Below are 24,678 nucleotides of genomic sequence, written 5' to 3' on the forward strand. Positions count from 1 at the left end.
GCCCGCGGTACTGTAAGTATGTCCAAAGGTACATGCACACGCTTGCAACAGGAAACTATGTACTCCACTGAGCATCCTGTTTGTCTAAGAAACAAGATGTATTTACTGATTTATGGGGGGGATCTTCCAAGCACTGGTTCACTCCCAAACAACAACCAGGGCTGGGTTAGACTGAAGCCAGGAGCCAGGAGCTCCATCCTGGTCCTGCACGGGGGTGACCGGCTGACGGGCACCCAAGTACTTAGGCCAGAGTCCGCTGGTTTCCCCAGCACTTCAGCAGGGAGCTGGATTGGAAGCAGAGCAGCAGGGACTCAAGCTCACGCTCCGACGTGGGATGCCGGCATCACAGGCGATGGCTTAGCCCACTGCCCCACGACGCCCAGCCCCAGCGTCATGTGCTTTCGTCTGTTAAAGGTAGTGACCCTACGAAGGAGCCCACTCAGAGAGGGGGCCCAGCCCGGGGCGGCTCTGCAGAGATCCTGGCACAAAGGCCTCACTGCTGACCGGAGACAGAACTCAGGAGCAACAGAGTGAGCACGCGATGGGGCGTGTGTCCACCCACTGAGGGTGGCGGGGAGGGTGACAGTCTCAGGGACACATCCAGGGCCGGGAGGAGGGTGCGGTCCGCCCGGTGTGCTCTTCTGCTTCAGCTGGGAGAGGTTCCTTGTATGTCCACATAAGTGTTGGACTCAGCTTGTGAGGTTTATGAAGAGTGTGCTGAGATCTGCCTCGGGTGGCCGTGGACAGATAAACTTCTAGTCCGCCAGAACATGGCGCGAGCGTTCTTAAACTCATGGAGGCGCTGGCGCTGGCGCTGTGGCGTAGTAGGCTAAGCCTCCACCGCGATGCCAGCATCCCATATGGGTGCAGGTTCCAGTCCCGGCTGCTCCACTTCCAGTCCAGCTCCCTATTAATGCACCTGGGAAAGCAGTGGAGGATGGCCCAAGTGCTTGGGTCCCTGCACCCACGTGGGAGACCTGGAAGAAGCTCCTGGCTCCTGGCTTCATCCTGTCCCAGCCCTGGCTGTTGTGGCCATTTAGGGAGTGAACCAGCAGATGGAAGACCTTTCTCTCTGTCTCTCCTTCTCTCTGTCTGTAACTCTGCCACTCAAATAAAATCTTAAAAAAAAAAACCTTATAGATGTGTATACGAAAAGATTATGCATGAATTTAAAAATATTTTTGCACCAGAAGGAACTATCTTTTATTCCGTTTTTCCGTGAACTGTCTCCAGCACTTTTACGTATTTCTCTTTACCAAGGTCATTCTCCCTTTCTCAGCGAGGTCTTATACTTCTCAGCGGATTGATCTTGAATCGGTTTTGACAAGTGTATCACTGTTTCACGGTTTTTGATGCCTTTGACAATATTTTAAAATTTCTTCTTCTGTTTACTACTATGTAGAAGTACAATTGGTTTTAAATATCGATTCAAAGTGATCCCAGCCAAAATTCCGGCAATCTGCTTTGGTTAGCAAGTGTGATGAATGAGCTTACTGTCTTTGCCCGTAAGAAGCAGCCTTGTCTTGTTTCTTTTTGAGTAGAGCTAATTCCTTGCAGCTTGCTAGCGCACGCCGATCCGTGGGACGGTCGCAACGTGCCGTCGAGTCCTTTCTTTCGAGTGAGCTCTGTACGTTGGGTCGGATTTGTCAGATTTAGTGGCACAGCGCTGTTTGCCAAACCTCCTCACTGTTTGCCAACCCTCCTCGCCGCCCCAGCGTCTGCCGCCTCTCCCTCCTGCGGGTGTCCTCGCCACCCTCCCCTCCGGAGCCGTCGGCTAAGCGGGTGCCGGCTTTGCGGACCTGTTCAGAAGTCACTTCTGGCTGAACCGCTTTTCTCTGTGGCTTTCAGGCTTCCGCGTCTCTCTCCATCTCCTCTTGTTTTCTTCCAGATGCGGACTTCGGGTTTATTTAAAAAAACAAAACAAAACGCGTAAAACGTTCACTTTACCGTGTTAGCCACTTTAAGCGCAGATTCAGCATCATGAAACAGGCGCAGTTAGGCCCAGCGTCTGCCTCCAGGGCCTCTGCTCCCAGCGCACGGCTCCACGCTGCCCCAGGCTGGGCCGCCCACCACGGCCTGCCCACCCTGTGTTGGACTTCGTGGGCTGCCTTCCGTTGAGTGATGCAGCGTTCGCCGTCCTGTGAGTGACACGAGGTCCACCAAGCCTGCTGTGCCGGCTTCCTCTGCGTATAGTGACGGCTTCCTGACGGCTGGTGTTCCACTTGCGGCACCTGCACCTCCGGTTCCCAGTCACTGGCCATCTTGCAGGTTTCAATCCAGTGTTCCGGGGACTACGTACGTAGAACAGGCGGGAAGCAGTCCTTGTGAATTCTCGGGAGCCTGAGCCACTGCGGTGCTATTGGGACCTCAGAACATTACGTTGGCAGAACCGCCTGGGCCTGGCATTTTCTGTTTGAAGGTTGTTATGGTATTCAGATTTTCAGTTCTTTTTTTTAAAAAAATTTATTTGTTTATTTGAAAGTCAGTTACACAGAGAGAGGAGAGGCAGAGAGAGAGAGAGAGGTCTTCCATCCTCTGGTTCACTCCCCAGTTGGCTGCAACAGCCAAAGATGCACCAATCTGAAGCTAGGAGCTTCTTCCAGGTCTCCCACAAGGGTGCAGGGGCCCAAGGACTTGGGCCATCTTCTGCTGCTTTCCCAGGCCATAGCAGAGAGCTGGATCAGAAGTGGAACAGCCGGGACTCGAACTGGCAGCTCTCACATGGAAAGTTAGCATCTCACGCAGCAGCTTAACCCGTGCACCACAATGCCGGCTCCATTCTTTCTCTCTTCCTTTGAAACACTTTTCAAAATATTGAGTTGACTCCCTGGGCTCCTGAAAACATGGCCGATTAGCTTTGGTTTAGTGACGTCGCGATTCTAAAACGTAAGCAGCGTCTGTGTGCTCAGCTGGATGCTACCGGGGCCCTTCCTTGGGGGCCTTGGTTCACGTTGGCACCTGGGTCTTTTCCACACCCCCCCAACAGGTGCTGATAGTGCCCCAGGATCACAGGGACATTTCCTGCCTGGGCACGGAGCCGGATTTTCCACCAGGGGCTCCTGGTTGGCTGTAGAGGAGGGGGAGGTGCAGGCCCGGCTGTCTGTGCTGGGGGCTGTGTGGCACCGTGCTGGTCTCGGTTTTTAGACTTGGCAGTGGACAGAACTAGGACACATGCATCACCGATAAACTGTGGCTAAATTCACCCGGATGCCTGTCACCAAATTCCCACTTCTAGGAATTTTCCCGAGCCTCCTATGTCTTGCAGCTCCGTCGTCTTCTCCCGTTGTTGAACTTCGGCTCCCGGGGCCTCAGCAGTGATCCCATTGCTTTCTCCCGCCATGCAGAGCTCTCAGTGACAGGGACACTACCAACGAAGTTCACGTCACTGAAGACAGCAGAAGGTTTTGTCCAAAGGTTTTGTCTTTGTGGTTTAATCTATTAGGATACACAGTCAGCTACCTGTGCTTTAAGCCTCCGTTTGCTGTGCGGGCATCCCATATGGGCGCCGGTCGAGTCCCGGCTGTTCCACTTCCCATCCAGCTCTCTGCCGTGGCCTGGGAAAGCAGCAAAAAGATGGCCCAAGTGCTTGGGCCCCTGCACCCGCGTGGGAGACCCGGAACCCTCTGCCTCTTGCCCTCACGGGGAGAGCTTCCTGCTCCTGGGTCCTGGCTTTGGATCGGCCCAGCTGCGGCCATTGTGGTCATTTGGGGAGTGAACCAGTGGATCGAAGACTGTCTCTCTGTCTCTAATAAATTTTTTAAAAAAAAGGACTTCCCTGGGGATCCAGTGTGCAGCAAGTTTGAGCCCCTCCCCCGCTGAGGAGACCCTTTGCTGTGAAGCCGGCACCTGGCGGTGACAGCGGTTCTGGCCTGCGCATTCGCGGGTGATCCAGCCCTGGAAAGTTGCCTCCCCAATCTGAGCTTGCCCTCTGCTGCCCTCTGCCGGGAGCCTGCGTGACCAGGGCGGCTCTCCCGGTGGAGCCCCTGGATGGCGGCTTCCAGGTCACCTGGGAGCCTGGTACAATGCAGGATGCTCTGCGCCCCACCCCAGGCCGTCAGAGGCCAGCACACCCCGCAGCTGATGCCCATTCCACCGGTCGTGTCAGGTGCCCAGCGGGGCGCAGGCCCAGGTGCATGAGAGAGCTGCCGCCCGCCTGCTCAGCCGGGGCTGCCATGTCTTGTCCCTGGAGCCCTGCGTCCGCCTCCCCTCGTTCCTAGGGTGCTCGTTATGCAAGGCCTTGGAGGCAGCCTCTGCCTGCTCTCAGGCCGTGCTGTGCTATCCGGGAGAGGGGAAAGCCCGGCGCGCACCTGCCAGGCTCCAAGCGGGACCCCCCCTCAGCTGGGGCGAGCGGCCTGGAGCAAGCTGCCCCCCGTCTCCTCCTGTGTCTCTCAGAAGTCAGCTGAGAAGGGGCACAGAGACCGTCACTCCCCAGGTGTGACCCCCCGACCAGCAGCTTCTGTACCACCTGGGAGCCCAAGGGAGGGCCCTGCCCACCCCCGACCTCTGCCCCTGGCCCTTAGGGCGAGAGCTTCCGGTTCCAACATCCTTTGCTGCCTCTGGGGCCTGCTGATTGATTCAGATCTGGAATGTGGGACACTTCAGGGAGAAAGCTCGCCTCCAGGCCTGTGGACAGCCTCCTGCTCCAGAGGGGCTGTGGAGGAGAAGAGGCAATGCCAGCTTCCTCGCCTGGGCTATGTCACAGCAGAACACTCCTTGCCCCGGCTCTGGACTCCCGGGAACCAGAGCGCCCGGCCCCGATTGGCTGTGCCGGTTGACTTCACTGAAGCTGTCTTCTCACGGAAAATAACAGCCACCAGGGCCCTAGTGGGGTCCCTACAGTAGCACGATCGTGAGCACTTTCCCTCCCGGCCGCTCGGACACAGGCTCTGCCAGGGGGCCGCTCAGCGGGACCACCTGGGGGGGGTGGTTAACTGCAGCCTGCCAGGCCCCGGGGGCCCGGGGCACCTCTGGTGGCCCTGCCATCTGCACTTTTCCAACCCCCCGGCCCCATCCCAAGGTGCTGTCGAGAGGCCCCAGCATCGGTGCCCCCGTTTCCCCGGGGAGTCACAAGCGCCGGCAAAGGGAGGGCACCAAGGCCAACGCGTGCTGACTTCAGCAACTGTTCACTTTAAGGAAAACGGCTTGGTGCTGGGTGTAGAAAGAAACCGCAGAGAGAAGCTGTGGTGAGCCAGGAAGCAGATGGCCCGGCCTGGCTGCAGCTCGCCCGGGCTCCCAGGGCCGGCCTTGCCCGCTCCAGCCCGCACAGAGATCCCCCCGCCCGGGGCCCAGCCTGCCTGGGGCAGCAGCCCTCGGGCTGGTGGTCTCGGGACATCTGGGGCACCAGGCCTGCCTGGATCCCTGGGGCCTGCAGGTCTGAGGCCGGCCCCGCAATCCTCTGCCCCTGGGCTCTGGGGTCTCTGTAGATGCCTTCCTTCCTCTTAATTCGGAGGGCAGGGAGGGGCCCGCATGGGGGATCCAGGTGCTGCCCCGGGGCCCTGTCTCTCAGTGCCAGGGAGCAGGCCTGCAGCAGGCAGGGGGCGCAGCCCAGGCTCAGGGCCCTGTGCTAGCTTCCAGGCCCTGCCGCCGCCATCCTGGCAACCACAGTGCTTCCCGAGGAAGGGCCGGCATCTGCCCTGGGCCCCGCAGAGCAGTAGCTGTCCTGGCCCGGACTGTGGGGGCCAGGGTGCACGGGGGAGGGCGAGGCCCTGTGAGGAGACCTGAGTCTGCTTCTAGCGGGAAGCTGCAGCTCCGCCAAGGCCCGCCCAGCCCCCATTCGGGACGAGCCAGGCCCCAGGCCTGGCGGGGGAGGTGGAGCAAAGGATCAACCCCCCCCCCCCATTCTCTTCATCCCTTTGCGAAACTGTAAGCTGGTTCCCTCGGGCAGTGTCCATGTGAAGGCGTGGATTCGGAGGCACTGATGGGCTTCTGATTGCCTGGCTTTATTTCATTTTTAAAATGTTCATTTTTGGGGGCCGGCACTGTGGCGTAGTAGGCTAAGCCTCTGTCTGCAGCACCACATCCCACATGGGCGCCAGTTCGAGTCCCGGCTGCTCCACTTCCGACCCAGCTCCCTACGGATGGTGCCTGGGGAATAACAGCAGATGGCCAAGTGCTTGGGCCCCTGCACCCACGTGGGAGACCTGCATGGAATTCCTGGCTCCTGGCTCCAACCTGGCCCAGCCCTGGCTGTTGTGGCCATTTGGGGAGTGAACCAATGGGTTGGGGGGATCTCAGTTTCTCTGTCTCTGTCTCCGCCCCTCCCCCCACACTTTGTAACTCTGCCTTTTGAATAAAAAACTAAATCTTTGAAAAAATGGACAGTGCTGCACACAGCTGCCTTTGATTTCTCTGGGGGGGGGGGGCAGGGCTGTGTGCTGGAACGGTTATGGCTTTCAGCAAGCACCAGCCAAAGATGGAGCCGGACTCCTGGGACCCCAGGCTTGGCCTCCAGAGTCCAGTTTCCTCCCAAGACTCTGGTCACTGTAGCTCTGTCCACTGCAGAGGGACGCCCCACCACACCCTCTGTGTGACCCTGGGGACTTGGGACTTCTGAGCACCCCGGGCTCATCGCGTGCTGAGTGGCAGCTGGGTAGGGGAGGTGCAGGGTCAGAGTTGGGGATACTGATACAGCACCCCTTTGGGTTCAGAGCAGAGGGCTGGGTGGGCTGGCAGGACCTGGAGGGCCCTCGATGCGTCGGGTGGGGCAGGACCAGGAGGGTGAGCCCAGGTCTGGGCTGAGTCCCGGAGGGCAAAGTCCAGGGGAGCAGGATGGGAGCCAGTGGGGCACAGGCCAGCGGGGCTGGGACAGTCGGGCCAGGGCTCAGGGTGCAGAGTCTTGCAGGTATGGAGGAGGTGGGTGGGAACAGCAGGAGGCCGTCTGTGCAGTGACCGCAGAGTGGCCTGGCCTCCCTGCAGGGGTCCACAAAGGGTCCCATCTTTGTCATTCCTGCGCTCATTCAACCAAGCCACAGACATGGAGCAGGTGCCTGCTGTGTGCCAGGCATCGCCGAGGCCCCGAGGACACCACATGGACGAGGCTGACACTGCACCCGCCTGCACTGGGAGCCTCACGAGGAAGTGAGTGCGCAGAGCTGTGTCTCTGGGGATACAAACGGCTGGGCAGGCCCTGGCCTGGGCGAGACCGGAGGCTGCAGCTGCAGCAGCCTGTGTGGGCTCAGGGAGCCACGGGGGCAGGTGGAGGTGGTGGCTGGCCCGGGGCAGCTGATAAAACCCAGGCACCAGGAAGCGGACCCTCAGGAGTCTCCGGACTGGTAGGTGAGCACGTCGGCCAATCCCAGCTGACAGCCTGGGGAGAGAGGGGTGTGCAGAGGGGAGACCTCGCCGCACGGGTGGGGTCCACAGCAGCCCACAGCGGTGAGGAGGCACAGCAGATATTAGCACCAACCCCAGAGCCACCTGGTCAGGTACAGGGGGCTGGGGCTGGGGTGTGGAAGGAAGACAGCCCTCCCAAGGAGGCTGCGGGGGGGGGGGGGGGGCCTCAAGCTGAGGGCCGCTCCAGACCCCACTGGCCAGCAGCCCCCCCAGAAGTTCAGAGGCCATGGGAGCCGAGTGCCAGGGTGGGAGGGGCGGCGATGCAGGCGCTGGCGGGGTCCTCACCCTCAGCAAGCCTTGCACAGGCATTAACACGGCTTCCTCCTCGCCATCAGGTGCCCCAAACCCCAGTGAAAATTCTGGAGAAAATCCTTCTCTCTGACCAGAGAGGGTGCTGTTGCCTCACAAATGAGCTGCCTAAGGAAAAAAGCATGGATGACTCTCCACTGTGCAGCCAGAGAGAAGTCTCCAGGCTCTGAAACGCGGCCTTTTTTAAAAGAGATAGAAGGAGGGAGGGAGAGGGAGAGAGACAGAGACAGACAGAGAGAGACAGAGAGGTCTTCCATCCTCTGGTTCACTCCCCTAATGGCCACAATGGCTGGAGCTGGGCCCATCCGAAGCCAGGAGCTTCTTCCGGGTCTCCCACGCAGGTGCAGGGCCCAAGCACTTGGGCCATCCTCCACTGCTCTCCCAGGCCATAGCAGAGAGCTGGATCAGAGGTGGAGTAGCCGGGTCTCGAACCGGCACCCATATGGGATGCCAGCGCCACAGGCGGCTGCTTTATCCATCACACCACAACACCAGCTAAATGCTCTGTGTTTTAAGGCCCAGGTTCCTGACCTAAGGAGGACCCAGGGCCCAAGTTAAGGAAGGGCAGAGCTCACAGCGATGAAAACACTGGGCTGGGCTGCCTGCTTCAATGGCACAGAAGGAAGCCCCAGCCACAGCCCAGCTGCAACCACAGCCCCAGCTGAGCCCCCAGGGAGCAGTGCTGGGGCAGGGAGTCGGCCCTTGGGGCAGGAGAGCAAAGGGAAGGAAGGAGAGCGAGCGAGCGGTGGGGAGCGCAGAGGCCGGCTGTGAGCCTGGCGCAGCGGGAGCCTGGGTTCGTGAGGAAGTGCACGCAGTCAGCGCTCAGGAAACAAACATGTAGCAGTGTGGCCAGCCCTGCCAGCTAGCTGCGTCCGTCTAGGGCCGCTCTGGGATTTGTAAAGAGAACCAGAGAGTAGGACTTGCAAGCATTGCTGAGAGAACTGCACATCTGGTTTGCTTCCCTGGGAGCGCCGAGCGCCGGGAGGTATCGGGATGGCCGTCTGCCAGCGGCTCACTTGACCCAGCACAACCGGGCTCTGCCTGCATCCGGGGCTGAGAAGGAAGACGACATGGCAGCCGAGAGGCGCAGCACGGCAAGGCCTCCCGGGTCCCAGGGGCCTCTGCCCGGCACACTGGCGACGTCCACAGGAAACACGTCTGCGGGGGCACTAACCACGTCACCTGCGTTTCCCGAGCACTCCTGTTGCAGCTGCCCAGCCAGCACGGACGGAGGCTGGGCGTGGTGGTCTATGGCTGGGCACGGTGGTCTATGTCTGGGCACAGTGGTCTATGCCTGGGCACAGTGGTCTGTGGTTGGGCGTGGTGGTCTATGGTTGGGTGTGGTGGTCTACGGCTGGGCACAGTGGTCTATGCCTGGACGCAGTGGTCTATGGTTGGGAGTTGTGGTCGATGCCTGGGCGTGGTGGTCTATGGTTGGGTGTGGTGGTCTATGTCTGGGTGCGGTGGTCTATGGCGGGGCGCGGTGGTCTGTGGTTGGGCGTGGTAGTCTATGGCTGGGTGTTGTGGTCTATGGCTGGGCACGGTGGTCTATGCCTGGACTCGGTAGTCAGCATCACTGCTCCCAGCTGGGGAGGTGTGAGACCCCCAGGGCAGGCTTCAGAGGAGGGTGGGGCTTCTGGGCCTGCTCCTCCCTGCTTTGGGGGCTGACACAGCTGGAGACCTTAGGAATCTCAGCACAGGGGTTTCCACCTGGGGAGGTTCTGCCCCCCAGGGGCCATCCTGCAAAACCAGGAGATGCTTTTAGCTGTTCCCAAGTGGGCATGGGGAGGGAGGCACACGGGTACCAGGGGGTGGGGCCCGGGGTGCTGCTGGAACAGCGAATGACCCAGGCCCGGATGTCAAGGGTGGAGGTCGCCACTGTGGCGCAGCAGGTACGCGGCCCCCTGTGACCCAGCGTCCCACACTGAAGCACCAGCTGGAGCCCCGGCTGCTCTGCTCCCATCCGGCTCCCTGCGGATGCACCTGGAAAAGCAGCGGAAGATGGCCCAGTACTTGCTGGTCTGGCTCAGATGTGGGAGACCCGGATGGAGCTCTGCGCCTCTGGCCTCAGCCTGGTCCAGCCCTGGCAGTTGTAGTTGGTTAGGGAGTGAACCAGCCAATGGAAGAGCTCACCCTCTCTCTCTCTAACTCTGCCTTTCAAAAAATAAAATAATCTCCAAAAATGAGTGCCAGTGTGGATTAGCCTCGCTGGGGTTGAGTCCACTGTTTCTCTCTGGGAAACACGCAGAGGTCCCCAGTCCCAGGCTAGTATAAACCTGGCTGCAAATGCGAATTCTGTGGCTGGGGAGTCCTGCCTGCCACGGGCTCTGCATGGCAAGGAGCCCGCTGGGCGACAGACAGGAGTAGAGCAGGGCTCAGCCATCAGATAGCTCTGCAGGGTGATGGACAGCTGTCACGGGGCGGTGAGGCCTCCGCCACGGCTCCCCAGCTGACTGCGCCCCTCTGGTCCTTCCTGACCCAGGGAGGATGGGGAGGGGGGAGAAGGGAAGCAGGCTGGGGGCAAAGGGGTTGCAGGGCTTGGCCACCTGCACCCTGAGGGCAGAGGTGCAGCTCCCAGGGGACCCCAATGCCCCCTGGGCTGACCTGGCCCCTGGGCACGCATTCCCCATGCAGTGGTCAGCCTGGCCCAGCCTGTGTGGCCCCCTGGCCACACAGGGTCCCCCACGCCACCGCCTCCTCTTCCCTCCACCTCTTTCGGTCTGTACAGCCCTGGGCCCGGCAGGAATCTTACTCTCTGCAGGCCCTGCTCTTGTCTCATTCTGCTCGGGCCACCTCCCCGGACCCTCGTGCACAGGTCGGCCCCGACACAGGCTGTGCCGCTCTGCCGCGTCTGTCTTGTCACCCACATCGGGCTGTGTGATTCTTCAGGTAGTAGCCGCCCCTCCCACCCACTGTGAGCTTCCCTGGGGGTTTGTTTCATGCAGTGGTGTCTTGAGAACTTTGCAGAGTGCACAGTCCAGGTGGGGCGCTCAGAACGTCGCCGTGGCACCTGTGGTGCTGCCACCCCGGCCCGCCCTGCCCTCGGCTTCCTTCCTTCTCAGCACCTAATCTCGTTGTCTGGAAAGGTGCCCCCTCCCCTGCGGCCGGGGGCTGCCCAGCACGGAGCCTCTCCCTCTTGTTCACAGCTCCCATCACTGCCTGGTGCCTCAGCCACAAACGGGAGCTCACACCAGGTGGATGAGTGAGTGCAGTGGACGGGCAGACGGGCAGACAGACAGACAGACAAGGAGGGGAGAACCGGAGGTGAGCAGGCAGGAGCTGTGCAATCCACGCCGCTGCAGGAGCTTGAAGCCACGTGGAAGCGGGATCAGCTCATCTTGCAAATGGGGAAACTGAGGCCAAAACACAGCTTAGCCTGGCTTCCCAAGAAGCAAGCCGGTCCCGGCAGAGGCTCATCGGCCCCCAGGCAGTGGGCTCTGAGGGCCAGAGGTGAATCTGACGTCCGTGAGAGGAACCTGATGCTAAGTGCCTGTGCGGAAGTGCACCACAGCCTGGATGGCGTGAAGTCCTACATCGACCCCTGCCCGGCGGAGTGTTTGTTCCAGCTCGCTCTGAGCAGGCCTGTGTCCTCGGGAGAGGAAGGAGATCCAGATGTCTCCGTGCCAGGAGCCATCATCATTTCCTGTGAAACCTGGAAAACACTCAGCTTGCAGGTGTCACTGGTCATCTGGCAATCTACACCACGGGGCCGCCGTTCCGGTGAACAGATGACAACATGTGTCCGCACAGCACAGACGAACAGCCTGGAGGGGCCCAGCTTCTTCTGTGAGCCACGGCACGGAGGAGCCTTAGCCGTTCCAGCCGGTGAGACAAGCCGGCGGCGAAAGCTTGCACGACCCCACTGTGCGGAGGAGCTCCGAGCAGCCACAGCCACGGAGACAGCAACCTCTGGCTGGGGGGGCCGGTGCTGCGCCAGAGGCAGCCGAGTCGCGCTGGGGGGGTTCAGAGTGGAAGATGAGGAAGCCGTGGAGGTGAGGACGGTGATGGTTGGACAGCGGTGGGGACCCACTCTCCTGGCACGGAACTGTGCACAGACAAATGATTAAAGTGGTCAGCGCTGTGTTGTGTGTGTTTCTCCACAATCTTTAAAAACGCAGTTTTAAAAGTGGGGGGGGGGGGACAGCTCGCCATTGACTCAAAAAAAATCATGAATGGCAGTCACTGCCCAGTGAGTTGGCTTTTCGGAGAATTTTGGTTCAAAGCCAGAAAGGGAAACCCCGTGGGGCTCTGGAGAAGCCATTACTGTGGTCACTTCTGCCTCCCCTCCGCTCCCCTGCAAGGGCCCTGCCCAGAGCCTTCTCCTGCCAACTCTGGAGAGCGTGACCTCAGCCGTGACCCCAGCCGGGCCCTGGACCCGCTGCCTGCGGACTCTGCCCCTGGACGCCGGGAGCTCCACAGATAACGGACATTTCAGGTCAGAGAGCTGCTCCGCTGTCTGATTAAACAGGCAGGGGTTGGGAGAGGGCGCGGGCTGTGGCTGTGAGCGGAGGCGTCCAGGGCACTCTAGATGTACAATGTAATACTTCATCCTTTTTAGTATTTGTTGTTGCTGTTGTTGTTCTAGTACTAGCACTGTGGCTGTGCCCCCGGACACGCCCGGTGCTGTCAGGGAAGCAGCTCGCTCTCTGGGCGGAACTCGGCGACCTGGGTCCTGCCGTCCGCAGCCACGTCCCGGCGGCTCCGGGGCTGGGCGGTGCGCTCTGGCCTGGCCCTGAGGGGCCTGCCGCGGGCCAGTCCAGCCTGTGGCCGAGTGTCCCCTCGGGGCTCGTCCCCTCTCTGGTCACCAGAATGCAGGTTCTGGACCCCTCTGGGCTTCCAGCAGACTGCGATCTCTTAGCTTTTGTCTCTCGAGGGGCGTTTTACCTTTAAAAGCCCACATGCTCCAGCTTGGCTGTGTTTGGAAGACGCACGCTATGTGACAAATTTCTGGAAAATAGATGTGCAACATCTCACACCCCCAAATGGCCGCTGTCTCCCAAGATGGCCGCCGTCTCTCAGGGTGGCCGTCTCACCCCCAAGATGGCCACCTTCTCACTCCCAAGATGGCTGCCATCTCCCAAGATGGCCGCCGTCTCCCTCCCAAGATGGCCACCGTCTCCCTCCCAAGATGGCCACCGTCTCCCTCCCAAGATGGCCGCCGTCTCACCCCCAAGATGGCCGACGCCCGGGCCCCAGCCCAGACTGGGCCGGAAGTCGAGTGCCTGGCCGGTGTTCCACAGGGAAGAACAGAGGAAATGGCGGCCGGGCTCCTGGGTGCTACCTGGAGTCACAGCTCCGCTGGCTGCACAAAGTGAAGAATAAAACCAAAACCGAGTTGTTTGATGGGAAGAGCGATGGGCAATGTCGATCAGATCACATAGCAACCAGCACTTGTGAGATCACAGAGCAACCAGCACTTGTGGGATTACACAGCAACCAGCACTTGTGGGATCACATAGCGACCAGCACTTGTCATATCACATAGCATCCAGTACTGGTGGGATCACATAGCGTGGGACAGTTTCAATGTCCCAGAAGACCAGGGACACATGGCTGCTGTGGTAGAAGTCGTGATCACATAGTCTATCAAATACTTCATCTTGGGGGTGAGGTGGCGGCCATCTTGGGAGGGAGACGGCCATCCTGGGATACGGCAGCCATCTTGGGAGTGAGGTGGCGGCCATCTTGGGGGTGAGACGGTGGCCATCTTGGGAGATGGCGGCCATCTTGGGGGTGTAAATTCGTAAATTTCCTTACACAGTTTATTAAAAAAATAAATTTATTTATTTCCCCCAAGTGTATGTGGAGGAAACACTGATCTCCCCACATTTCCTCACCAGCTGGGCTGAACCAAGAGGAACAAGTTCGTATGTTTTCCGCCGAGACCTCCGCTTCCCGAAGAGCAGGGGATGGTGACTGGGGCGAGCTGCCCATCCCCCACCACCCTGCCCATCCCCCATCACTCCTTGCCGTCGCTCAGAGACCTGTCAATCACTCAGAAAAAAAAATGTTAATTCCCATGCAAGTTTCTGTCAGGAAATCGACCCGGTTCGGAAAGACAACTTTCTGACAGGGATGCCCGCGGATTTTCTGTCAGAGAAATGTTGCCAGGATCCAAGATGGCGGCCACTCCTGACAAAAAAGATATTTGCCAGACTGCAACATGGCTGCCGCTGCTGTCACATAAATTTGCCCGGATGCAGCCCTGGGAACCCGGATGGCACAGGGACTAGGGGCACAAGAGCCATGGAGTCCGGAAATTTCTTTCAGAAAGAAACCTGCCCTGTCGTTTGCATATCATTTGCATATCATTTGCATATGTGGCTCCCCCCCCAAAGCATCTGGCCCTATGGGACTGCTGTGGTGACCATTACTGTGTGCTTGGGGCCGACTTTCGGGATCAAAGAAGATTTGTGCTGTATTAATTTGCATATTTCGGCTGGCGCTGTGGCTTAACAGGCTAATCCTCCGCCTGCGGTGCTGGCACACCAGGTTCTAGTCCCGGTTGGGGCGCTGGATTCTATCCCAGTTGCCCCTCTTCCAGGCCAGCTCTCTGCTGTGGTCCGGGAAGGCAGTGGAGGATGGCCCAGGTCCTTGGGCCCTGCACCCCATGGGAGACCAGGAGAAGCACCTGGCTCCTGGCTTCGGATCAGTGCGGTGTGCCGGCCGCACGCGGTGGCCACTGGAGGGTGAACCAATGGCCAAAAGGAAGACCTTTCTCTCTGTCTCTCTCTCACTGTCCACTCTGCCTGTCCAACAAAAAAAAAAAATTAATTTGCATATTTCCTGTCAGGGACGCCCTCGGGGCTCTCATTTCTTGGTAAAATGAAACTCGCTCCCTTGTCACGTGACCCACGGCGCGTCCGGTCTCTGTAAAAAACAAAAAAAAACCACCGAAGCCCGAGATGGTCACAGTTTTCCATATTTAATGAGATAGAGCGACTGGGGCGACGTCCGGCGGCTCACAACAGCCAAAGGTCCGCGTCCGCTGGTTCGCGTCCCGGCTGCTCCACTTCCGGTCCAGAACCGGGATCCTGAGAGCCGCCGCTGCCGCCCCTCCCCCCGGGGGTCCTGGGTGAGACCGGAAGTCGCCCCAACCACGGGGACAGCGAGAAGAGGAAGTGAGCGCAGCGGTTTCCAGGGCGACGCCCCTCCCCCACCCCGCCGTCAGCTCTGCCTTTGGCCTCGGAGGCCCCGGCTCCCGCCTCTTCCTCTTTCTGTTCTGTGTGACAGGCGGAGAGGAGAGAGAGGAGAGGGAGAGAGAGAGAGAGAGAGAGAGAGAGGAGAGAGGAGAGAGCGGAGAGCGGGCTGTGCACACCGCGGGCTCCGGGCGCAACCAGGGAAGGCGGGCGCCGAGGAGCAGGAAGGCGGCGAGCGGCCAGGAGAGGAGGAGAGGACCCAGCCCAGGTGAAGGGGGCGTGGCTGAGCAGGGGAGGGCGTGGCCGAGCAGGGGAGGGCGTGGCCGAGCGCAGGAGGGCGTGGCCGAGCGCGGGAGGCCCTGGCTGCACATGTTGGCTGGCACCGCGGCTCCACAGGCTGATCCTCCACCCAGCGGCACCGGCACTGCGGGTTCTGGTCCCGGTCGGGGCGCCGGGTTCGAGTCCCGGCAGGCTCTCTCCCAGGCCAGCTCTCTGCTGTGGCCCGGGAAGGCGGTGTTTCAGGAAGAGGAAACAGCAAGCACCAAGAAGAAGGGGGTAACGAGCGCGGCTCAGAACGGGAAACCACAGGCCCGATGGCGGCCATGCGGTTTAAGAGGGAGAAAGGGCTCCATGTGAGGGAGGCGGCAAGGGCTTCAATCCACTCAACAAGAAGTCGCTGTGGCGGATCTGATTTGTGCTCACAAAGAACTGTCTGGCGCTGTCTGATGGACACGCGGTGCTGGGAGTAGGCAGACCCGTCCGGGTTCACATTGTGGTCAGCTGGGTTCTCCCTCAGCCCCGAACGTCTTCCCCTACCTGGATTCGATCCCTCCTCCCTCAGTCCTGAACGTCTTCCCTAAATCTCTGAGCGAAGATGGCCACTCTAGGAAGATATACCATGTTCAGCAAAGGGCTTCCTGACCCCCTTGGCCTATTGCCTCGACTTCCCAGGTAATTGGATGTTCTAGTGTGAGAGACAGAACCCTAAGGAGTAACTAGAACTCTGGTGGGTATAGACAATAGGCAAGACTGTTCCCAGTGGGGGTGGTGGGCCAGGACTTTGTCCAGGTTTATGGGCCTTGGATGGTTGAGGGCGCCTGGCTCATGACTGTCCTCTGTCCACGTTGGACTCTCTGGACCACAACGCACCACCCTGAGCCACGATGTCACTCGTCGATCTTCCCATAGTGAGATCCGTGAACGTGTCTTCCGACAGTAGCGTAGTCAGGTGTTGGGGCCCTGTTATTAAGGACCATAAAATAACTCCCTCTGCTCTCCTTTCCCTCCTCTAAAGCTCTTTCTCCTACCTGGATTCGATCCCTCCTCCCTCAGTCCTGAACGTCTTCCCTGAATCTCTGAGCCAAGATAGCCGCTCCAGGAAGGTGTACCATGTTCAGCAAAGGGCTTCCTGACCCCCTTGGCCTATTGGCTTGACTTCCCAGGTAACTGGATGTTCTAGTGTGAGAGACAGAACCCTAAGGAGTAACTAGAACTCTGGTGGGTGTAGACGATAGGGAAGACTATTCTGAGTGGAGGGGGTGGGGCTTTGAGCTCGTACTATGAAATGCCAAAAAGACGAAAAAGCATTTTTTCAATGTCACAAGATAATGACAATTTTTTTATAAATATTTATTTTTCTCATAATTTTTATTGAAATCTCATTCTCATTCCGCATATGATAATGACGACGAATGTTTGAGCAGCTTCCTGGCTCCCAAGATGTCGGGTCGACTCAGTCAACTGGGAAGTCAAAGGCGACTGTGGCGTTGGAAGCCTCTTGGAGAGGTTCAGGCTAGACCACTCCACGTTTCCCACATTCCCTCCTGAGGCTTCTCTCCCCGGGGTCTTATGCTGGACCTGGTGGCCTGAGGATCAGCTTTGTGAGCAGGTTCCCAGAGATCCCAGGTGACCTGGGAAAAACTTCCTTTATGCCTATAGTCTTGGGCATAATTTTTTTAACTTTTATTTAATGAATATAAATTTTACCAGTTATAGCATTAAATCGCAATGTACAGCACATTAGGACAGAGATCCCACACGAGGAGTAAGTGCACAGTGACTCCTTTTGTTGACTTAACAATTTGACACTCTTGTTTATGGTGTCAGTACTCTCCCTAGGCTCTAGTCATGAGTTGCAGAGGCTATGGAAGCCTTTAGAGTTCGCTGACTTTGATCTTATTTAGACAAGGCTGTAGTCAAAGTGGAAGTTCTCTCCTCCCTACAGAGAAAGGTACCTCCTACTTTGATGGCCCTGTTCTTTCCACTGGGATCTCACTCGCAGAGATCTTTCATTTAGGTCATTTTTTTTCCAGAGTGTCTTGGCTTTCCATGTCTAAAATGCTCTCATGGCTCTTCAGCCAGATCCGAATGCCTTAAGGGCTGATTCAGAGGCCAGAGTGCTATTTAGGACATCTGCCATTCTATGAGTCTGCTGTGTATCCCGCTTCCCATGTTGGATCATTCTCTCCCTTTTTGATTCTATCAGTTAGTATTAGCAGACACTTGTCTTGTTTGTGTGATCCCTTTGACTCTTAGATCTATCAGAGCCATCAATTGTGAACTGAAATTGATCACTTGGACTAGTGAGATGGCATTGGTCCATGCCACCTTGATGGGATTGTATTGGAATCCCCTGGCACGTCTCTAACGCCACCGTGTGGGGCAGGTCCGACCGAGCCTGTCCCACACTGTGCCTCTCCTCTCCAGGTTTATGTGTAGGGAAACTCTCACCCCCAGATCCATCGTCTTGGAGATGATTTCCAAGAACAGCCCGGGAGAAGATACTCAGATAGGATTTCCCGATTGCGTGATCTTGGTCAAATCCGTTAACATTGCTGTGTCTCCATTCATTAAATACAGAGGGTGGAGCTCTGTGACTGTTCCTGCTCAAACTGTCGCGTGGCTTGGATATCAGGAACGGCTTTTGCGATGAGCACCAGGACGGGCTCAGTGGGCAAACGCCAACCGCACTGCGTTTTTTTTTTTTTTTTTTATTTCTTGACAGGCAGAGTGGACAGTGAAAGAGAGAGAGAGAAAGGTCTTCCTTCTGTTGGTTCACCCCCCAAGATGGCCGCCATCTCCCTCCCAAGATGGCTGCCATCTCCCAAGATGGCCACCCTCTCACTCCCAAGATGGCCGCCGTCTCCCTACCAAGATGGCTGCCGTCTCCCTCCCAAGATGGCCGCCGTCTCCCTCCCAAGATGGCCACCCTCTCACTCCCATGTTGGCTGCCATCTCCCAAGATGGCCACCCTCTCCCTCCCAAGATGGCCGCCACCTTCCGATTGTGCGTGTTTCATACCGGTTCTGTCTCCCTTGCTCCGTTGCAGGCGCGTGCGATGCGGCCGCCGAGGGCACTGTGGCTTCTCCTGCTGGACGCCGTGCTGGCCTCGGGGCTCCTGGGTGCCCGGTGGTTCCCTAAGACTCTGCCGTGCGACGTGGTGCGGGCTGGGACCGAGGTGCTGGTGGACTGCACGGACCGGCGCCTGGTGGCGGTGCCCGAGGGCGTCCCCGCCAACGCCACCAACCTCACCCTGACCATCAACCACATCCCGCACGTCTCGCCCGCCTCCTTCCGCGGGCTGAGCCACCTGGTGGAGATCGACCTGCGCTGCAACTGCGTGCCGGTGCGGCTGGGCCCGAAAGACCACGTGTGCACGCGGGGCCTGCAGATCGAGCGTGGGGCCTTCGGTGACCTGGCGTGGCTGCGCTCGCTCTACCTGGACGGGAACCAGCTCGCGGAGATCCCGCGGGGGCTGCCGCCTGGCCTGCGGCTGCTGAGCCTGGAGGCCAACGCCATCTTCTCCGTGGGCCCGGGGAACCTGACGGAGCTGGCCGGCCTAGAGAGCCTGTACCTGGGCCAGAACTGCTACTTCCGGAACCCGTGCAACACCTCGTTCTGGGTGGCGCGCGGCGCCTTCCTGCAGCTGGGCCGGCTGCGGGTGCTGTCGCTCAAGGACGACAACCTGACGGCCGTGCCCGCCGGGCTGCCGCCGGCGTTGGCCGAGCTCTACCTGTACAACAACGCCATCACCCAGGTCCGAGAGGACGACCTGGGCGGCCTGCACAGCCTGCAGGTGCTGGACCTCAGCGGGAACTGCCCGCGGTGCTACGACACGCCGTACCCGTGCACACCGTGCCCGGGCGGCGCGGCCCTGCAGGTGCACACGCGCGCGTTTGACGCCCTGACCGAGCTCCACGTGCTCCGTCTGCACAGCAACTCCCTGCAGCACGTGCCGGCGCGCTGGTTCCAGAACCTGCGGAGGCTACGCGAGCTAGATCTGTCGCAGAACTTCCTGGCCGGGGAGATCGCGGATGCCAGGTTCCTGCGTCTACTGCCCGGCCTGGCGCGGCTGGACCTGTCGTTCAACTACGACCTGCGGGTCTACCGCCCCTCCCTGAACCTCTCGGACGCCTTCTCGTCCCTGAACAACCTCGAGGTCTTGCGCATCCGGGGCTACGTCTTCAAGGAGCTGAGCAAGGCCGACCTCGCGCCGTTGCAAGGCCTGAGCCATCTTGAAGTCCTCGACCTGGGCACCAACTTCATCAAGATGGCCGACCTGGGCGTGTTTGGGGGCTTCGAGAGGCTGAGGCTCATCGACCTCTCGGCCAACAAGATCTCGCCTGTCGGCAGCGTCGGGGTTGGCGTCGGCGTCTGCTCGGACCCCGGAGCCCCCGCGGTCCACACTTCCGGGCCCCGGGTCCCACAGGAGACGTCGCACTACTTCAAGTACGACGGCAGCGCGAGGAGCTGCAGGTTCAAGACCGGGGAGGCCCTGTCGTTCCTTCCACTGGACGGCGACTGCCGGTCGTATGGGCCGACCCTGGACCTGAGCCGGAACAGCCTGTTCTTCCTCAAGGCTTCGGACTTCCGCCACCTCTCCTTCGTGCGCTGCCTGAACCTGTCGGGCAACAGCCTCAGCCAGACGCTGGACGGTAGCGAGTTCGAGTCCCTGTCAGAGCTCAGGTACCTGGACCTGTCCAACAACCGGCTGGACCTGCTCCACGACTCGGCCTTCGCGGGGCTGCACCGGCTCGAGGTGCTCGACCTGAGCGCCAACGCCCACTACTTCCGGGCGGAAGGCGTCACCCACATGCTCAACTTCACTCGGAGCCTCGTGGCGCTGCAGAAGCTGCTGATGAACGACAACGACATCTCGAGCTGCACCAACCGTGCCATGGAGAGCACGTCCCTGCGGACCCTGGAGTTCCGGGGCAACCGGCTGGACGTGCTGTGGCGCGACGGCGACACCAGGTACCTGCGGCTCTTCCGGGGCCTCGAACGCTTGGAGGAGTTGGACATCTCCCGCAACGCCCTGAGCTTCCTGCCGCCCGGGGTGTTCGACGGGCTGCCGCCGGCGCTGACCACCCTGCACTTGGCCGGCAATGGGCTGCGCTCGTTCAACTGGGGCCGGCTGCACCTGCTGGGCAAGCTGGAGGTCCTGGACCTCAGCCACAACCGGCTGACCACCGTGCCGGCGCGCCTGGCCGACTGCTCCAGGAGCCTCCGGAGGCTCGTGCTGAGCCACAACCGCATCGCGCAGCTGAGCGAGCGCTTCCTGCAGGGCGCCGTGCACCTGCGCTACCTGGACCTGAGCTCCAACCGGATCCAGGCGGTGCAGCGGACCAGCTTCCCGGAAGACGTCCTCGAGGGGCTAGAAGTGCTGCAGTTGCACCACAATCGCTTCCTGTGCACCTGCGACGCCGTCTGGTTCGCCTGGTGGCTCAACCGCACCGAGGTGACCGTGCCCGAGCTGGCCACTGGGGTCACGTGCGCGGGGCCCGGGGCGCACAGCGGCCAGAGCGTGGTGTCCCTGGACCTGTACACCTGCGACTTCGACCGCACCAGCCTCGTGCTGTTCTCGCTCTCGGTGTCGGCCGTGCTCTTCGTGATGGCGGCGGCCACCGGCGGCCACCTGTACATGTGGGACGCCTGGTACCTGTACCGCCTGTGCCTGGCCAGGGTCCGAGGACTCCGGCGACTGGCCTCAGGCTCCACCTGCTACGATGCCTTCGTGGCCTACGACACTGGTGACCCGGCGGTGGCCGAGTGGGTCCTGGCCGAGCTGGTGGCCCGGCTGGAGGAGCCCAGGCAGGGGCGGCTCAACCTGTGCCTGGAGGAGCGCGACTGGGTGCCGGGGCAGCCGGTGCTCGAGAACCTCGCCCAGAGCGTGCAGCTGAGCCGGAAGACGCTGTTCGTGCTGACCGAGCGCTATGCTCGCGCCCAGGGCTTCCGGCTGGCGCTGTACCTGACCCACCAGCGGCTGCTGGACGAGCAGGTGGACGCCATCGTGCTGGTCTTCTTGGAGCGGCCGGCGCGGGAGGCGCGGTTCCTGCGGCTCCGGAGGAGGCTGTGTGCGGGCTCCGTGCTGGAGTGGCCAGCGAACCCACGGGCCCAGGCCCACTTCTGGCAGACCCTGCGGGACGCCCTGGCTGCGGACAACCACGTGTCCGACAGCCGCGTGTTCAGGGAGGCTGTGTGACACGGGTCTGCCAAAAAAAAATGGCACCCAGGATGCTCGTGTTTGCCCCAAAAAGTCCTGAAATTGCCCCAAAATGGGACCCGGGAATCGCCTGGACGCCTCCATGTGCTTGTGTTTTCCCCAAAAAGTCCTGAAATTCCCCCAAAAGCTGGGATCGCCTTAGTGGGAGGAGCCGCGCCAGGACCCGGGAGTTGCACAGATGGAAGCCATGATGCATCGAGTTCACCCTCTTGCGCTTCTGCGTCTCCATTCGCACTTGGCGCCAGCACTCAGCTCGTGTGGGCACCGGGGGCGGCGGCCGGGAGAGGCTCCAGGCTCAGGTGTGCGGTCAGGGCCAGTCTGGGCGGTGCGGCCGCTCAGGGAGCGAACGGACAGCAGGAAGACTCCTCCCTCTCTCTCTCTCTCCTCTCCCTCTCTCTCTCCTCTCTCTCTCTCTCCCTCTCCCCCCCCTCTCTCTTCCCTCTCACTCTCCCCTCTCTCTCTCCCCCCCTCTCTCCCTCTCCTCTCCCTCTCTCTCCTCTCTCTCTCTCCCCTCTCTCTCTCCCCCCCTCTCTCCCTCTCCTCTCCCTCTCTCTCCTCTCTCTCTCCCCCTCTCTCCCTCTCCTCTCCCTCTCTCTCCTCTCTCTCTCTCCCTCTCTCTCCCTCTCCTCTCTCTCCTCTCTCTCTCCTCTCTCTCTCTCCCTCTCCTCTCTCTCCTCTCTCTCTCCTCTCTCCCTCCTCTCTCTCTCTCCCTCTCCTCTCTCCCTCCTCTCTCTCTCTCTCTCTCAGCTTCACCATCAATGGCTGTGACCCACCTACCAATGGGAGAAAATGTCGAGCCATTCCTGACAGCTTGTGGACCACAATGGCTTCCCCCCCATGACCCCCCCACCCGCACCCCTCCCCCATCTCCTGCCCCCCCACCCGCACCCCTCCCCCATCTCCCTCCCCCCTCCCATCCACATCCAGATTCGTTTTCAAGTCTCTTTACTCACAGAGGATCAGTGTAGATGACATGGTGGCTCCCGCTCACGGGCAGGGAGACAAACGCAAGAACAAAAGCTCGGCCCCGAGGAAGCTTCTGTCCTGAACGTTGGCATTGGTGCTCAGAGACAACAGGAGGGGGCCAGGCCATCTTCAGGGAGACAGATACCATGGATGATCGAGACCGGACCCATCTGCTTAATTTCCTAAAATAAATTGCACCCCAAAGCGTCTCTACCGTGTCAAGAACAGTGTGTGTGGGCCCTGGCGCTGGCTGCGGAGACGCCGGCCGTGAGTCCACGGTGTTTCAACTCTTTTGCAAAAGACACCCGGTCCAGCACAAAGAGTCCTAGACTCCCAGCTTCCTCCCCTGCAGGAGGAGGGGGCTCATGAAGCCGCTAGAATCAGTTATTTCACAGCTAAATCAGGGAGCCACCAACGACCCGCTTCGCACACCCCAGCCAAGGGAGAACAAGCCGGAGCCCATGGACGGACACTCTCCTTTGGGGTCCTCTGTGGCCCAGACGAGCCGCCCTTCTAGCTCTAGGCTGTCTGGGGAACCGTGCAGAGACGGCCCTGATCGCAGGCCCCCAAGAGGTGACCCCTGGGTTCCCTGGCCTGAGCCCGGCTCACAGTTCTCTGGCAGGCGCCACTCTGGCAGGGACTCCTGGAGGCCAAGATGCCACTGTCTCACTCCCCGAGATGGCTGCCTTCTCATTCCCAAGATGGCCACCATCTCCTGAGATGGCCACCTTCTCATTCCCAAGATGGCCGCCATCTCCCAAGATGGCCGCCATCTCACTCCCAAGATGGCCACCATCACTCTCCCAAGATGGCCGCCGTCTCCCTCCCAAAATGGCCACCATCACTCTTCCTAGATGGCCACCTTCTCACACCCAAGATGCCACTGTCTCACTCCCCAAGATGACTGCCTTCTCACTCCCAAGATGGCCGCCATCTCCCAAAATGGCCGCCATCACTCTCCCGAGTCCCTGTGCATTTGGTGCCATCGCCAAGGAAGCTGTGATCAAAGTAGCAGGGCTTCGCGCACTCGCTCGCTCTCTCTTTTTTTTAAATGAGGTTCCCCCTCCCGTTAAGCTTTTGATTCCCTTTCTCCTTTTCCCCCTCCCCTGGGTGGAAGAGAAGACCAGGGTGCACTTCCTGCCCATTGCCCGTGGCTCAGTTTTCCAGTGGGGGCAGCACTGAGGGTGGGGTTTGTCCTCCGGGTCTTGTGCACGCACTCGGTGACCAGGGGGTGCTGGTCTTGGGGAAGATCCACCAGGCCATGGGGACTCACTCCTCCGTGGAGCTCCGGGTGCAGGGAGACCTATGGGGAGAGCACCTGCCAGCCGATCCACCGGGAGCCCTTTGATCCCAAGGGACCGTGGGAACTCCGTGTCTACTGAAGAGCCACCAGCCAGCCGGCCGCGAGGCTGGGAACGACCAGGGGATGTGTTTGAGGGAGACTTGGGAAGAGATGTCAGCCAGCACCGTGGCTCAACGGGCTGATTCTCCGCCTGGTGGCACCGGCACTCCGGGTTCTAGTCCCGGATGGGGTGCCAAGTTCGAGTCCCGCTTGCCCCTCTTCCAGTTCATAGATCTGAACAACCCACGGGTGGTGGATGGCCACAGCTCTGTGAAAAGGATCATGGGAAACTCACAGATTCACACATCAGAGCTTTGGTCACTCTCCCGTTTTCAAGATCCCTGCTGGGTTTGAGATCGGGTGATTTCATTAGGATCCCGAGCACAGCTGCTGGCTGGGCATTCTATCCACGCAATGGGGACTCACGCGCACACAGCGCTGTGTTTGTGGCTACTGGGCTTTCACAAGAGGATCTGCAGTGCGGCTCACTGTAGACACAGTCTGAATGAACATTTTTTTTCTTTTTTTGACAGGCAGAGTGGACAGTGAGAGAGAGAGGAGACAGAGAGAAAGGTCTTCCTTCTGTTGGTTCACCCTGCCAAGATGGCCGCCGGCTCCCTCCCAAGATGGCAAACGTCTCACTCCCAAGATGGCTGCCATCTCCCAAGATGGCCACCCTCTCACTCCCAAGATGGCCGCCTCCCGGGCCACAGCAGAGATAGACAGTGAGAGAGAGAGACAGAGAGAAAGGTCTTCCTTTTTGCCGTTGGTTCACCCTCCAATGGCCGCTGCGGCTGGTGCACCACGCTGATCTGAAGCCAGGAGCCAGGTGCTTCTCCTGGTCTCCCATGGGGTGCAGGGCTCAAGCACTTGGGCCATCCTCCACTGCCTTCCTGGGCCATAGCAGAGAGCTGGCCTGGAAGAGGGGCATCCGGGACAGAATCCGGTGCCCCAACCGGGACTAGAACCTGCTGTGCTGGTGCCGCCAGGCGGAGGATCAGCCCATTGAGCCGCGGCGCTGGCCAGTCAGACTTTCTGAAAGAAGCCGACAGCCCTCTCAGTCTCCCAGGGGATTGCCCAGTTGGCTC

General features: G+C 60.0%; 1 protein-coding gene across 1 annotated transcript; it reads left to right on the forward strand.

The window, feature by feature from the left end:
• Positions 1-18,117: 18,117 nt before the first annotated feature.
• Positions 18,118-21,437, forward strand: TLR7 (toll like receptor 7). The gene has a single exon (XM_062202583.1). The coding sequence runs from the start codon at positions 18,118-18,120 to the stop codon at positions 21,259-21,261; it is 3,144 nt and encodes a 1,047-aa protein (XP_062058567.1). The 3' UTR covers positions 21,262-21,437.
• Positions 21,438-24,678: the final 3,241 nt, after the last annotated feature.

This window comes from Lepus europaeus, chromosome 10, assembly GCF_033115175.1.
Source record: "Lepus europaeus isolate LE1 chromosome 10, mLepTim1.pri, whole genome shotgun sequence".
In the NCBI taxonomy this organism is placed as follows: Eukaryota; Metazoa; Chordata; class Mammalia; order Lagomorpha; family Leporidae; genus Lepus; species Lepus europaeus.

Excerpts from the sequence above, each read along its gene's own strand:
- TLR7 (XM_062202583.1), top strand. The coding sequence starts at position 18,118 with ATGCGGCCGCCGAGGGCACTGTGGCTTCTCCTGCTGGACGCCGTGCTG.